This window comes from Canis lupus, chromosome X (genome assembly GCF_003254725.2).
Source record: "Canis lupus dingo isolate Sandy chromosome X, ASM325472v2, whole genome shotgun sequence".
Lineage (NCBI taxonomy): Eukaryota > Metazoa > Chordata > Mammalia > Carnivora > Canidae > Canis > Canis lupus.
In genome coordinates this window covers 34,875,805-34,887,102 of record NC_064281.1, presented here as the reverse complement: position 1 = coordinate 34,887,102, position 11,298 = coordinate 34,875,805, and the positions used below count along the sequence as shown (strand labels likewise).

At 46.3% G+C, this 11,298-nt stretch overlaps 1 protein-coding gene across 1 annotated transcript; it reads left to right on the top strand.

Annotated features, from left to right (window-relative positions):
• Positions 1 to 9,459: 9,459 nt before the first annotated feature.
• Positions 9,460 to 10,416, top strand: LOC112673179 (RNA polymerase II subunit A C-terminal domain phosphatase SSU72-like). Its single transcript, XM_035712224.2, has one exon. The coding sequence runs from the start codon at positions 9,553 to 9,555 to the stop codon at positions 10,135 to 10,137; it is 585 nt and encodes a 194-aa protein (XP_035568117.1). The 5' UTR covers positions 9,460 to 9,552; the 3' UTR covers positions 10,138 to 10,416.
• The last annotated feature ends 882 nt before the right edge of the window (positions 10,417 to 11,298 follow it).

Sequence of the window (11,298 nt, the reverse complement as noted above, 5' to 3'; positions counted from 1 at the left end):
AAAGGAATAGAAAAGGGCAGCCCAGGTGGCTCAGTGGTTTAGCGCTGCCTTCAGCCTGGGTTGTGATCCTGGAGACCCAGGATCGAGTCCAACATCGGGCTCCCTGCATGGAGCCTGCCTGTGTCTCTGCCTCTCTCTCTGTCTCTGTCTCTCTCATGAATAAATAAGTAAAATAGTTTTTAAAAAGGAATAGATAAATTAAAAACAATAGTAACATAAATACTTGGTCCAGTCCCTCAGTCCCTGAGTCCCTCCTCAGAATAAATTACAAGAGTTCACTATCTTGAACTAATCAAGGTAATGTGAACAGCTGCAAGCTCTGCTGCCACCGCTACTGTCACTGTTGCCACCATCAACATCACCTCCACCATCACTACTAACACCTATCATCAGTATCACCCCATCACCATCATCTCTATCACCTCTATCAATCATCATCACCTCCATCATTCCTATCACCATCATCATCACCCCCATCACCATCATCACCACCACCATCACTTCCATCATCATCACCACCTCTATCACCTCCATCATCATCACCCCATCACATCATCATCACCTCCATCACCTCCACTATTATCACCACCGCCATCACTATTACCAGCAGCACTATTTCATATGGAATAACAATTACGTAATAGATGTTTACATATATTATCTTTAATTCTTAAAACAACCCCAACAGGTAGATAGCATAATTTTCTTTTTTAAAAGATTTTATTGATTTATTTATGAGAGACACACAGAGAGAGGCAAAGACACAGGCAGAGGGAGAAGCAGGCTCCCTGCAGGGAGCTGGATGCAGGACTCGATCCCAAGACCCCAGGATCATGACCAGAGCCAAAGGCAGATGCTCAACCACTGAGCTACCCAGGTGCCTCAATTTTCATCTTGATATGGGAAAATTGCTAATCAGAGAGATTATCTAGTCACCCTAGAACACAGCTAGGAAACAAAGTTTCAGGTTCCTACCTGGCTGGCCATAGAGCCTATGTTTGTTGAACCTCTGCCCCCTGCCCTGCCATTGGTATCTGGCCCCAGCCTGGTAGACTTGAAAATCGTGATGTCTCAGATGGATCATGAACCTGCCCTCCCACCGCTGAATCTTCCAGATGACCATAGGCTTGAACAGCCCAGCCCTCCCCACACTCCTGACTTTGTCTCTGATAGTGCCATTTCCTTTTTTTTTTTTAGATTTTATTTATTTATTCATAATAGATACAGAGAAACAGAGACATAGGCAGAGAGAAGCAGGCTCTGAGACACCCAGGCTTCCCTGATGTTGCCATTTCTGAACCAGGCCCAAGTCCTGTAACTCCAAGCCCTGTGTCCTCCACTTCACCCAACAGCTACTTCCCTGTGATGGGGAATTTCCAGGACACAGACCCACACCAGACAGTAGAAAAGGCACAGGCCTTGAAGCCAGAGGTGAGATTAAGTTCCAGCTGGCCAGCCTTGTGCAAATTTCTTTACCTCTCTGAGTGTTAAAAGGAAAATGAGATCATCCACCAGTGGAAAAAGGAAATGAAGGCCGAGAGCAAACCAACACCATTCGGGGGACCTATTTGGAAGAGGGAAGCAAAATGGCGTTGCCATTATGGGAACTTAAACATAACCAGCTCGGGCACCTGGGTGGCTCAGTGGTTGAGCACCTGCCTTCGGCCCCGGGCGTGATCCCGGGGTCCTGGGATCGAGTCCCACATCGGGCTCCCTGCAGGGAGCCTGCTTCTCCCTCTGCCTGTGTCTCTGTCTCTCTCCGTGTGTCTCTCATGAATAAGTAAATAAAATCTTAAAAAAAAAAAAAAAGTAGCCAGCTCCTTGGGGGTCTGTTTGAGAAAGACCGTCCTGGCAGAAGGGTTGTACTCTGCGATGAAAAGGGAGCTCAGAGAGACCACATGTGGCTTGGGACGAGCACTGCTTGGAGAAACAAACCCTCTGACCTCCAAAACGCTTGGGCTTGTCCAGGGGTCAAGGGAAATGGATAATTCTAGCACAGAACCTAAAACCATCTCCTGTCTTGACTGATTCACGCTCACCAAGCCAAACTCTGCCCTCTGCGGCTGTCCTCGCTTTGCCGAGAAGTAGGGTTGCCAGATTTAGCAAATAAAATATGAGTACTTATGCTAAAAAATTATTCATTGTTGATCTGAGATGCAAACAGAACTGGGCATCCTGTATTTTTTTTTAAGATTGTATTTATTTGAGAGAGATAGAGGAAGAGAGAAAGAGAACATGAGCAGGCGTTGGGGCAGAAGGAGAGGGAGAAGCAGGCTCCCTGATGCAGAGCTCCATCCCGGGACCCCAGGATTCTGACCCGAGTTGAAGGCAGCTGCTTAACCGACTGAGCCACCCAGGTGCCCCCAGCCTGTATTTTATGTGAAAACTCAACCTACAGGGGAGGTTTGCTGACAATAGAGTGCACAGCCCAGGCAGGCAGACCCCCAGTGGCGCTCTTGGCATGCACTGCAATCACTGCTTTATTCTTTGTCTCCAGGCTGTGAGTTTCTTCAGAGTGAGGACTGTGGCTGGCCCACTACCAAATCCTGGCAGCACATGGTACAAATGGAACTTTTTATGGGGCACCTGGCTGGCACAAACAGTAGAGCATGTACTCTTGATCTCAGGGTCACGAGTTCAAGCCCTACATTGGGTATGGAGCCTACTTTACAAATAATTAATAGATAGATAACATTTTTAAAAAACTAAACTTATTATGATGTCTTCTAAGAGTATTTGAAATACTTGTACCTGAACATTGTGCTATTATGTCAGTGTTAGCTAATGCTTCCATTCCAGGGGCAACCTTTTGCCCCTCATCAAAAATCCCCTCCCCAGCTAGTCAGCTAGCTTTGCCTCTGAAAGGCCGAATCCAAATGGAAGATCACAAGGGCTTCATCAATACCTGAGGTTTTGCTAATTAGCAAAATGAAAGTCAGAAGTGGGTTTTCATTGATGAAATTGGTGGCTTGTTAATTAGCATGACGAAAGTTAGAAATGGGCTCTTGGTGGGGCACCCGGGTAGCTCAGTCGGTTAAGCATCTGCCTTCTGCTTGGTCATGATCCCAGGGTCCTGGGATCAAGCCCCAAGAAGGGCTCCTCGCTCAGCCGGGAGTCGGCTTCTCCTTCTCCTGCTCCCTCTGTGATCTCTTTCGCTCTCGCTCAAATAAACAAAATCTTAAAAAAAGAAAACAAGAAATAGGCTCTTGGTGAAATTCAAGGTATTCAAGATCTATGGTTTTGCTTAAATATGTTCGAGATGCTCCCTGCCTTTACATGAAGAGGTTATTAGACTCTAGCAACGCTTCCAGCCTGCACCTCAGAGGTGGCACCTGAGGTCTGATCCGACCTTTAGTTTTGGAGAATTTCTGGTTCCCTGATACTTCTAGAATGTTGCATCTGCCTTGAGTGGACCTGCTACGCAAGTGGTAGGCTGAGAGCTGGGACTCCCTCAAGCCTACAGAACAGGTTGCAAGGACTTTTTTGTGCCTGGTTGCTAATGAATACATGCCTAATAAACGTCTCTGCGTGTAACAGAATTTGGGCAGCGACTTGCTTTTGTGTGAACTAGTAGAGAGGTTGGGGGAAGGGGTTAGCTCACCCTCACTCACCTCAAACTTCCTTGGAGATGTCAGTTATTGAGATACTGTGTCCCCCCACCCCTGTCTTTGTGGTGCTGGGGCTGGGACTACACACATTTCTGCTCAGCCAGCGGCTCCCTGCTAGGCTCTGCCCACGGGGGGGGGGGGGGGGGGGGGGTTAGAGGAAGATTCAAAGCTAGAGGAAGAACTAGGGACTTATTTCTTCCTCTAAGCGTTTGCTGGCTTCCTGTTGGCTTCCTGGGGCTTTCTGTTGGCTTCCTGATCCTGTGAATGGCATCCTCCCCGTTTCTTACAGCATTTCCTTCCTGTAACAGCAACTGAAATCTACTGTGCACTTTTTCTGACTTCCGCAGAACCAGCCAGCATCCCTTCTTTGGGGATCTGAGTCCCACCTCAATGAGACTCTCCTGCTTTGAGCTCAGACACTGGCAGGTGCCCCTTCCTGGGGCATCTGATTTTCAGCCCCATGTGATTCCCCCCACCAAGCTTCTAGGTTTCAGTAACTACAGTTTTCTCCCTTTTCCCCCCACCAGTGGTAGCTGCTGTCTGAGATTACTACCTCCATGATGCCTTAGAGTTCCTGTTTTGCTTTTTGGGTTCTTCAGCGATTATACCTAGCTAAATATTCTCTAATTAAATTCTCTCTGTAGGGGGCGCCTGAGTGGCTCAGTTGATTAAGCATCTGCCTTCAGCTCAGGTCATGATCCCACAGTCCTGGGATGGAGCCTGCATCGGGCTCCCTGCTCTGTAGGGAGTCAGTTTCTCCCTCTGCCCTACCCCCTTGCTCGTGATCTCTCACTCTCTCTCTCAAATAAATAAACTCTTTAAAAATAAATCAATAAAATAAATTCTCTCTGTTAAAATAACCGGTGTAGTCTTTGTCTCTGCCTGAAGACTCTACGATAACTGCCAGAAAAAACTTTAGGGTTATACACGACCAGCCTGACTTAGGTCAGCACTTAATAAATATGCATGGAATAAATAAATGAATAAATGACTGCATTTTCACTGTAAACTAATAATGACTTTCCAGGTGTTTTAGACCAATCTCATGTGATTTTAATTACCGAGAGTCAGTCCCCAGGGCCCTCTTGCTTCAGGAAAGTAACAGACCTAAAAAGAAAAAAAAAGAAAGAAAGAAAAAGAGGGGCACCTGGGTGGCTCAGCAGTTGAGCATCTGCCTTTGGCTCAGGGCATGTTCACAGGGTCCTGGGATTGAGTTCTGCATTGGGCTTCTTGCAGGGAGCCTGCTTCTCCCTCTGCCTGTGTCTCTGTGTCTCTCATAAATATCTTTTTTTTTTAAAGATTCTATTTATTTATTCATGAGAGACACACACAGAGAGAGAGAGAGAGAGAGGCAGAGACACAGGCAGAGGGAGAAGCAGGCTCCATGCAGGGATCCCGATGTGGGACTCGATCCTGAGTCTCCAGGATCACATCCTGGGCTGAAGGTCGCGCTAAACCGCTGAGCCACCCGGGCTGTCCTGTGTCTCTCATAAATAAATAAAATCTTCAAAAACAAATACAAAAGATTTAAAAAGATATCAAGTACCCAAACAGCCGCCACAGCAGGGGTGAATCCACTCACCACAATCTTCCTCTGGCTACTTTCAGAATCATATCAGCTCTGTACTGGAAATTTCTTCCCTAACCTGAAAGTCCCCTTCCCTCTGGCCCCCATTCTCCTCCAAGCTTAGAACCATCTGGGCTCTCCTGGGGGGAAGCTGAGAAGCACCTTTGCTCCCTAAGCCCCCACCCTATCCTCATACACACAAAGTTAATAATAGCTACCAATATTTCACACCCTCAGAAGGCATCACTCATTCGAGCTGAGTTGGTGGCTAATGGAGAGGTTACCAAACTGGCTCCAGGTTTGAAACAATCATTCCGGAGCCAGCTGAGGCCCTAGTCCCTGTCCTGACCTTTGCTTTATACCCAGAGAGCTGTTTCAACCTTGGCCCTTGCATTTGCAGCTTATACTCTTGTTGGACAAAACATTCAATCTTCTGTCCCTTGGGCAACAATGATCCAGGCAGACTACGTACAGGGCCTTGGGTGATTGCTGGAGGGACAAAGTTGCACAGTCTCTGTCCCCACAGAACTTACAGCAAGAACAAAGATGGAGAGAAGCCATGGAAGGGGAGCATCCATGATGCTCTGGAAGGGGTGAGGAGGTCAAGGAAATTTCCTGTTCTTTTTTTTTTTAAGATTTTATTTATTATTTATTCATGATAGACATAGAGAGAAAGAGAGAGAGACAGAGACACAGGCAGAGGGAGAAGCAGGCTCCATGAGGAGAGCCCGACGCGGGACTCGATCCCGGGACTCCAGGATCATGCCCCAGGGGCCAAAGGCAAGCGCTGAACCGCTGAGCCACCCAGGGATCCCCAAATTTCCTGTTCTTTACTAAGAATCATTGTTGCCAATGTTGGTGCTGTCTCTTGGCTTCCCTGATACCTCTGTACTGTTTTTTAATACCCCCTGGCCTCAGTGAGCTTTTGTTGCCAATACCAGTACCTGTCTGTTTTTTAGAGGGCTTGCCTTAGGGCTCCTGGAGCAGCTTTCTGGAGATCTGTAAATGGCTGGAAATGAAAAGTGCTGATAGGGTATGGGGGGCGGGGCACCGGCTTCGGGTGCTACACTTAAATCAAGCATTTTACAGTTCTTCGAGGAAGACTGACCATAAGAAAACAGCCTGACAAGTATAATGACTGGCATGCTTGGAACACAAAGAAGGCCTTAATCTGAGGGGCCTCCTCAAGGAGATAGTCCTATGCATAAACTGAGTCTTACAAAGGCAGCAAAGCGTTGGCCTACCTAGAAGGCAGGCGAGGCAAGAGCCCCTGAGGCTTTGACAGCTGGACTGCTTCAGGAGTTTTCTAGTCATCCAGGGTGGCTGGAGCACAGCAGGCATGTGAAGAGGAACCAGGATGAGTCAGGGAAAAGAAGTGGTGCTAGATCACACAGAGTCTGAAGGAGGTTTCTACTTCCTATGAAAGGACTGGGGAGACTTGCTAGGGTTTTATTGCTAAGATTCTAAGCACAGGAATGTTATGAATCTGATACACTTTCTAGAGAAATCATTATGGCTGCAAAGCAGAGAATGGATTCGAGGGACAGGACTGAGGGCAGGGTCAGGGAGCCCTGGAGAGAAATGATAAAGGCTGAACACAGGGAAGTAGTCATGGGGAAAGAGAAGGTGACAGGATTAAGAGATAAAGCATGGACAGGCTTAGTGGCTAACAGGATGAGGAGCCCTAGGCAGGCATCTATGCCAACCATTCTCATCCAGACTTTTAAGCATACCTCTCAACTTTCTACCATACTTGGAAGGATTGTTTATTTGAAGCCAGAATTCAGCAAAAAGATCTTAGTAGTTTCTACTATAGCAAGATCACAACCATAACCTGCAAGTAGGCAATGGAGATGCAAGTACCAAACCTGTTATTACACTGAGAGCATTCCATGCCCAAAGTCAAAGGGCCCAAGTCTTGATTTAAATCAACTTTCAGGGACTCCTGGGGGGCTCAGGGGTTGAGCGTCCGCCTTTGGCTCAGGGTATGATCCCGGGATCTGGATCGAGTCTCACATCGGGGTCCCTACTTGGAGCCTGCTTCTCCCTCTCCCTATGTCTCTGCCTTCTCTTTGTGTCTCTCATGAATAAAAACAAATTTTAAAATAAATAAATCAACTTTCAGTGAGAAGATTCACCACAACATATTTGCCGAGGCACTCAAAATGTTAGATTACTAGCAGGTTAAATAAAGGCAGTCTTTCCAACTGGAGCTCCCTGTATCATAAAAAAAAAACGAAAAAAACAAAACCAAAAAAAATACCTTAGTTTTACTGAGGTGTAACTGACATGCTAGTTTCAGGTGTACAACATGGTTCAGTATTTGCATATATTGAGAAATGATCACCACAATATGTCTAATCAACTTCCATCACCAGACATAATTAGAATTTTCTTCTTGTGATGGGAACTTTTAAGACCTACTTTCTTAACAACTTTCAAATATACAGCACAGTATTATTAAGTATAATCACTGTGTTGTACACTACATCCCTAGGACTTATTCATTTTGTAACTGGGTTTGTACCTCTTGACCCCCCTCACTCATTTCACACACCCCCATTCCCTACCTCTGGCAACCACCAATCTGTACTATGAATTTCGCGGTGTTGTTTGTTTTAAAGATTTTATTTTTAAGTAATATCTACACCCAACATGGGGCTTGAACTCACAACTCTGAGATGGAGAGTCACATGCTCTTCTGACCAAGCTAGCCAGGCGCCCCTGGTGTTTTTGTTTTTAGATTATATGGGCAAGTGAGATCATATGGTGTTTGTCTTTCCCGGAGTTATTTCACTTAGCCTCATGCCCCCAAGGTCCTGAGGTCCATCCATGTTGTTACAAATGACAAGATTTAATTCTTGTTTATGGTCGAATGATACTCTATTGTGTGTGTGTGTAGGTATATATGTGTGCGTATGTACGATATATATACACATCACATCTTTATCCATTCATCCATCAGGGGACACTTATGTTGCTTCCATATCTTGCCTATTGTAAATGATGTTGCAATGAACATGGGGCCGAAGATATCTTTTTGAATTAGTGTTTTTACCTTCTTCAGATAAATACCCAGAAGTAGGATTACTGGATCACACAGCATTTCTATTTTAAATTTTTTGAGGCTCCTGCATACTGTTTTACACAGTGGGCACACCAGTTTGCATTCCCACCAACACTGCCTGAGGGTTACCTTTACTCTGATTCTCATGCTATATCGTTTTGAGATCCTTTTTCTACTTTAACTTTTTTTTGATCCTGAAGCCTTGCCTGAAGTACACTGTTTTGGTTGCTGTTGCTCTTATTTTTTCCTACCATGTGCTAAAATAACCCTTATCTCATAAAGGTAAGGGAGAAGTGAAGACGGTTGTCCTACAAAGTGTTTTTGTCTCTCCAATTACAATAGAGTCTCTAATAAACTCTGATATATTGTTAAGATCAAGGCCTCAAAAAAAAAAAATGCTACCCTGGACCTTGGAGGTACCCTTTCTATTTATATTCCATTGGCCAAAACTTGATCATATAATTATATGGCTGTATCTAACTGCAAGGAAAGTTGAGAAATGTTATTTTGATTTAGGTGGCCATGTATCTGGCAGAGAAATGAGCCATTCATAGAGGACAAAACAGAGAAGGGATGCCCTGGAGCAAGTGGAAGTCTCGGCTATCTCAGTTTGCTCTTGCTGCCTAACAAAAACATCCCCAAATTCAGGAGTCTGAAACAGCTATCGTTTTATTTCTCACAACTCTATGGGTCAAGAATTTGGGGCAAGGGGAGGTGTGGTGGGTGTATGAATCATCTCTGCTCCACATGGTGTTGCCTAAGGCTAAAGAACCCAAATATCCACACAGATGACTTACAGTGGTTCAAATTAGCTGGGGGATCAGTAGGATGTTTGGATCTCTGTCTCCTCACGGTGTTGGCAAGATTCACTAATGTGTCTGGGGGGCTTGGTTCTCCTCAAAGTGGTCTCTCTCTGCCGCAGGATAGGTTGGGCTTCCTTACATGGTAGCTGGAAATTCCCTCTAACAAAACCGGGAGACGCAAGGCCTCCTGAGTCTGAGACTGAGACCCCTCCCCCGCACCCATGTCACCAAGGCCAGCTTAGACTTAAAGAGTAGAAAAATAATTCTACCTCTTGATAAAAGGGACACTGCAAAGACACTTTGCGCGGCGCTGTGAACAGTGGGAGCCACGTGCGTACACATGCTCACGTCACACCCACGTGCGTCCTGATGCAATAGGTCGCGGAAGCCCCGCCTTTGCACCGCGACTTCTGGACGCCACAATCACCATGTCTTAGTCATGAAGAAGTGCAGCTGTGAAGCACGAGTCCAGGGTAGTCTCGTTTAGCCCTTGGGGCGGCTGCCGCTATGCCTTCGGTGCCGCTGAAAGTGGCGGTGGTGTGCTCCAGCAACCAGAACAGAAGCATGGAGGCACACAACATCCTCAACAAGCGGGGATTCAGCGTCCGGTCTTTTGGAACGGGGACCCATGTGAAGCTCCCGGGGCCAGCGCCTGACAAACCAAATGTTTACGATTTCAAGACCACGTATGATCAGATGTACAATGACCTCCTTCGGAAGGACAAAGATCTCTACACACAGAACGGCATATTACATATGCTAGACAGAAACAAGAGGATCAAGCCTCACCCAGAAAGGTTCCAGAACTGCAGAGACGTATTTGATCTGATCGTTACCTGTGAAGAGAGAGTGTACGATCAAGTGGTGGAAGATCTGACTTTGAGAGAGCAGGAGACCTGCCAGCCGGTGCATGTGATCAACGTTGACATCCAAGACAACCTTGAAGAGGCCACTCTGGGAGCGTTCCTCATCTGCGAGCTATGCCAGTGCATCCAGCACACCGACGACATGGAGAACGATATCGATGAACTGCTACAGGAGTTCGAGGAAAAGAGCGGCAGAGCCTTTCTGCACACTGTCTGCTTCTACTGATGAGCCCGGACTGGCGTGGGGCGCCCCGCCCACACTCAGGAAGCCGGCTTTTCCTTCTCATACTCCCAACTTGCTTGTGTTCGTTTTCCTTTTAATTGTCTGCTAGTGACTACTAGCACCCAATAAATTAGATGTATGAAATGAGCAGAAACCAAAGCGCCAGATTAAGAAGTCGAGTTTTTTTTTCTCTCCCACTTTTAGTTGTGAGTGGGCATGGACTGTTATTTACCTTTAACCCCAAAAAAAGTAAACGGTGCTTTATAGTACATCTGTCCCATACATCTGCGGTTTTCGTTGTGATTTCTTCCCCTCTGCCCCCCCACCCCCACAACTTTCTTGAACGTGCAAGTACCGTGGATAAAGCATTGGGCTTTATCTCATTAAAAAAGAGCCTACAATTGTCTAATTAAATATATGCTGTCGGTAAAAAAAAAGGGGGGGAGGGGAAGGATCAGACGAGGGTGGAGGGGACGGTGGGCGAGTGGTGTTGGCAGAATGCGCAGGGGGAGGCAGTGAGGGTGGGGGGAAGGCAAGAGTTGGCCTAGGAGGTAGGGGGCAGCTGCTGGGGTGGGGGGAGGGCGGGCATCGGACAAGGGGGGGATAGGGCAGGGGGAGTGGGGTAGTAGGGGAGGGGGGCAGGGCAGGTGGCATGTGGAGGGGGCAGAGGATAGGGTAGTAAAGCAGCCGGGTAGGGGATGGTAAAAATCTACCACATGTGCATTGAGGGTATATTAGTCTAGTTGGGTGGCCGTAAGAAAATAGTACAGAATGGGGGTGCTTACACAACAGAAATTTATTTTCTCATAGTTGTGGGGGCTGGAAGTCCCAAATCAAGATGCTGGCAGCGTTCTTTCCCCTGAGGCCCCTCTGACTTGCAGATGGCCACCCTCTCAGGCATCCACACTTGGCCTCTCCTCTTGTGATATAATAAGAAATATATATTTTATATATATTTATAATATATTTATATAATAAGTTTATAACATAATAAGTATAAGTATAAAATATATAATAAGTATAATATAATAAGTTTATAAGAAATATATATTTGATCTCCATCCCCATTTCTGATACAGAGCTCCTAAAACTATTGGAGTTTCCTAAGTCATGAGCGCCATAATGGTGTGGGTTTTTATGTTAATGAGGTACCTTTGGGACTCC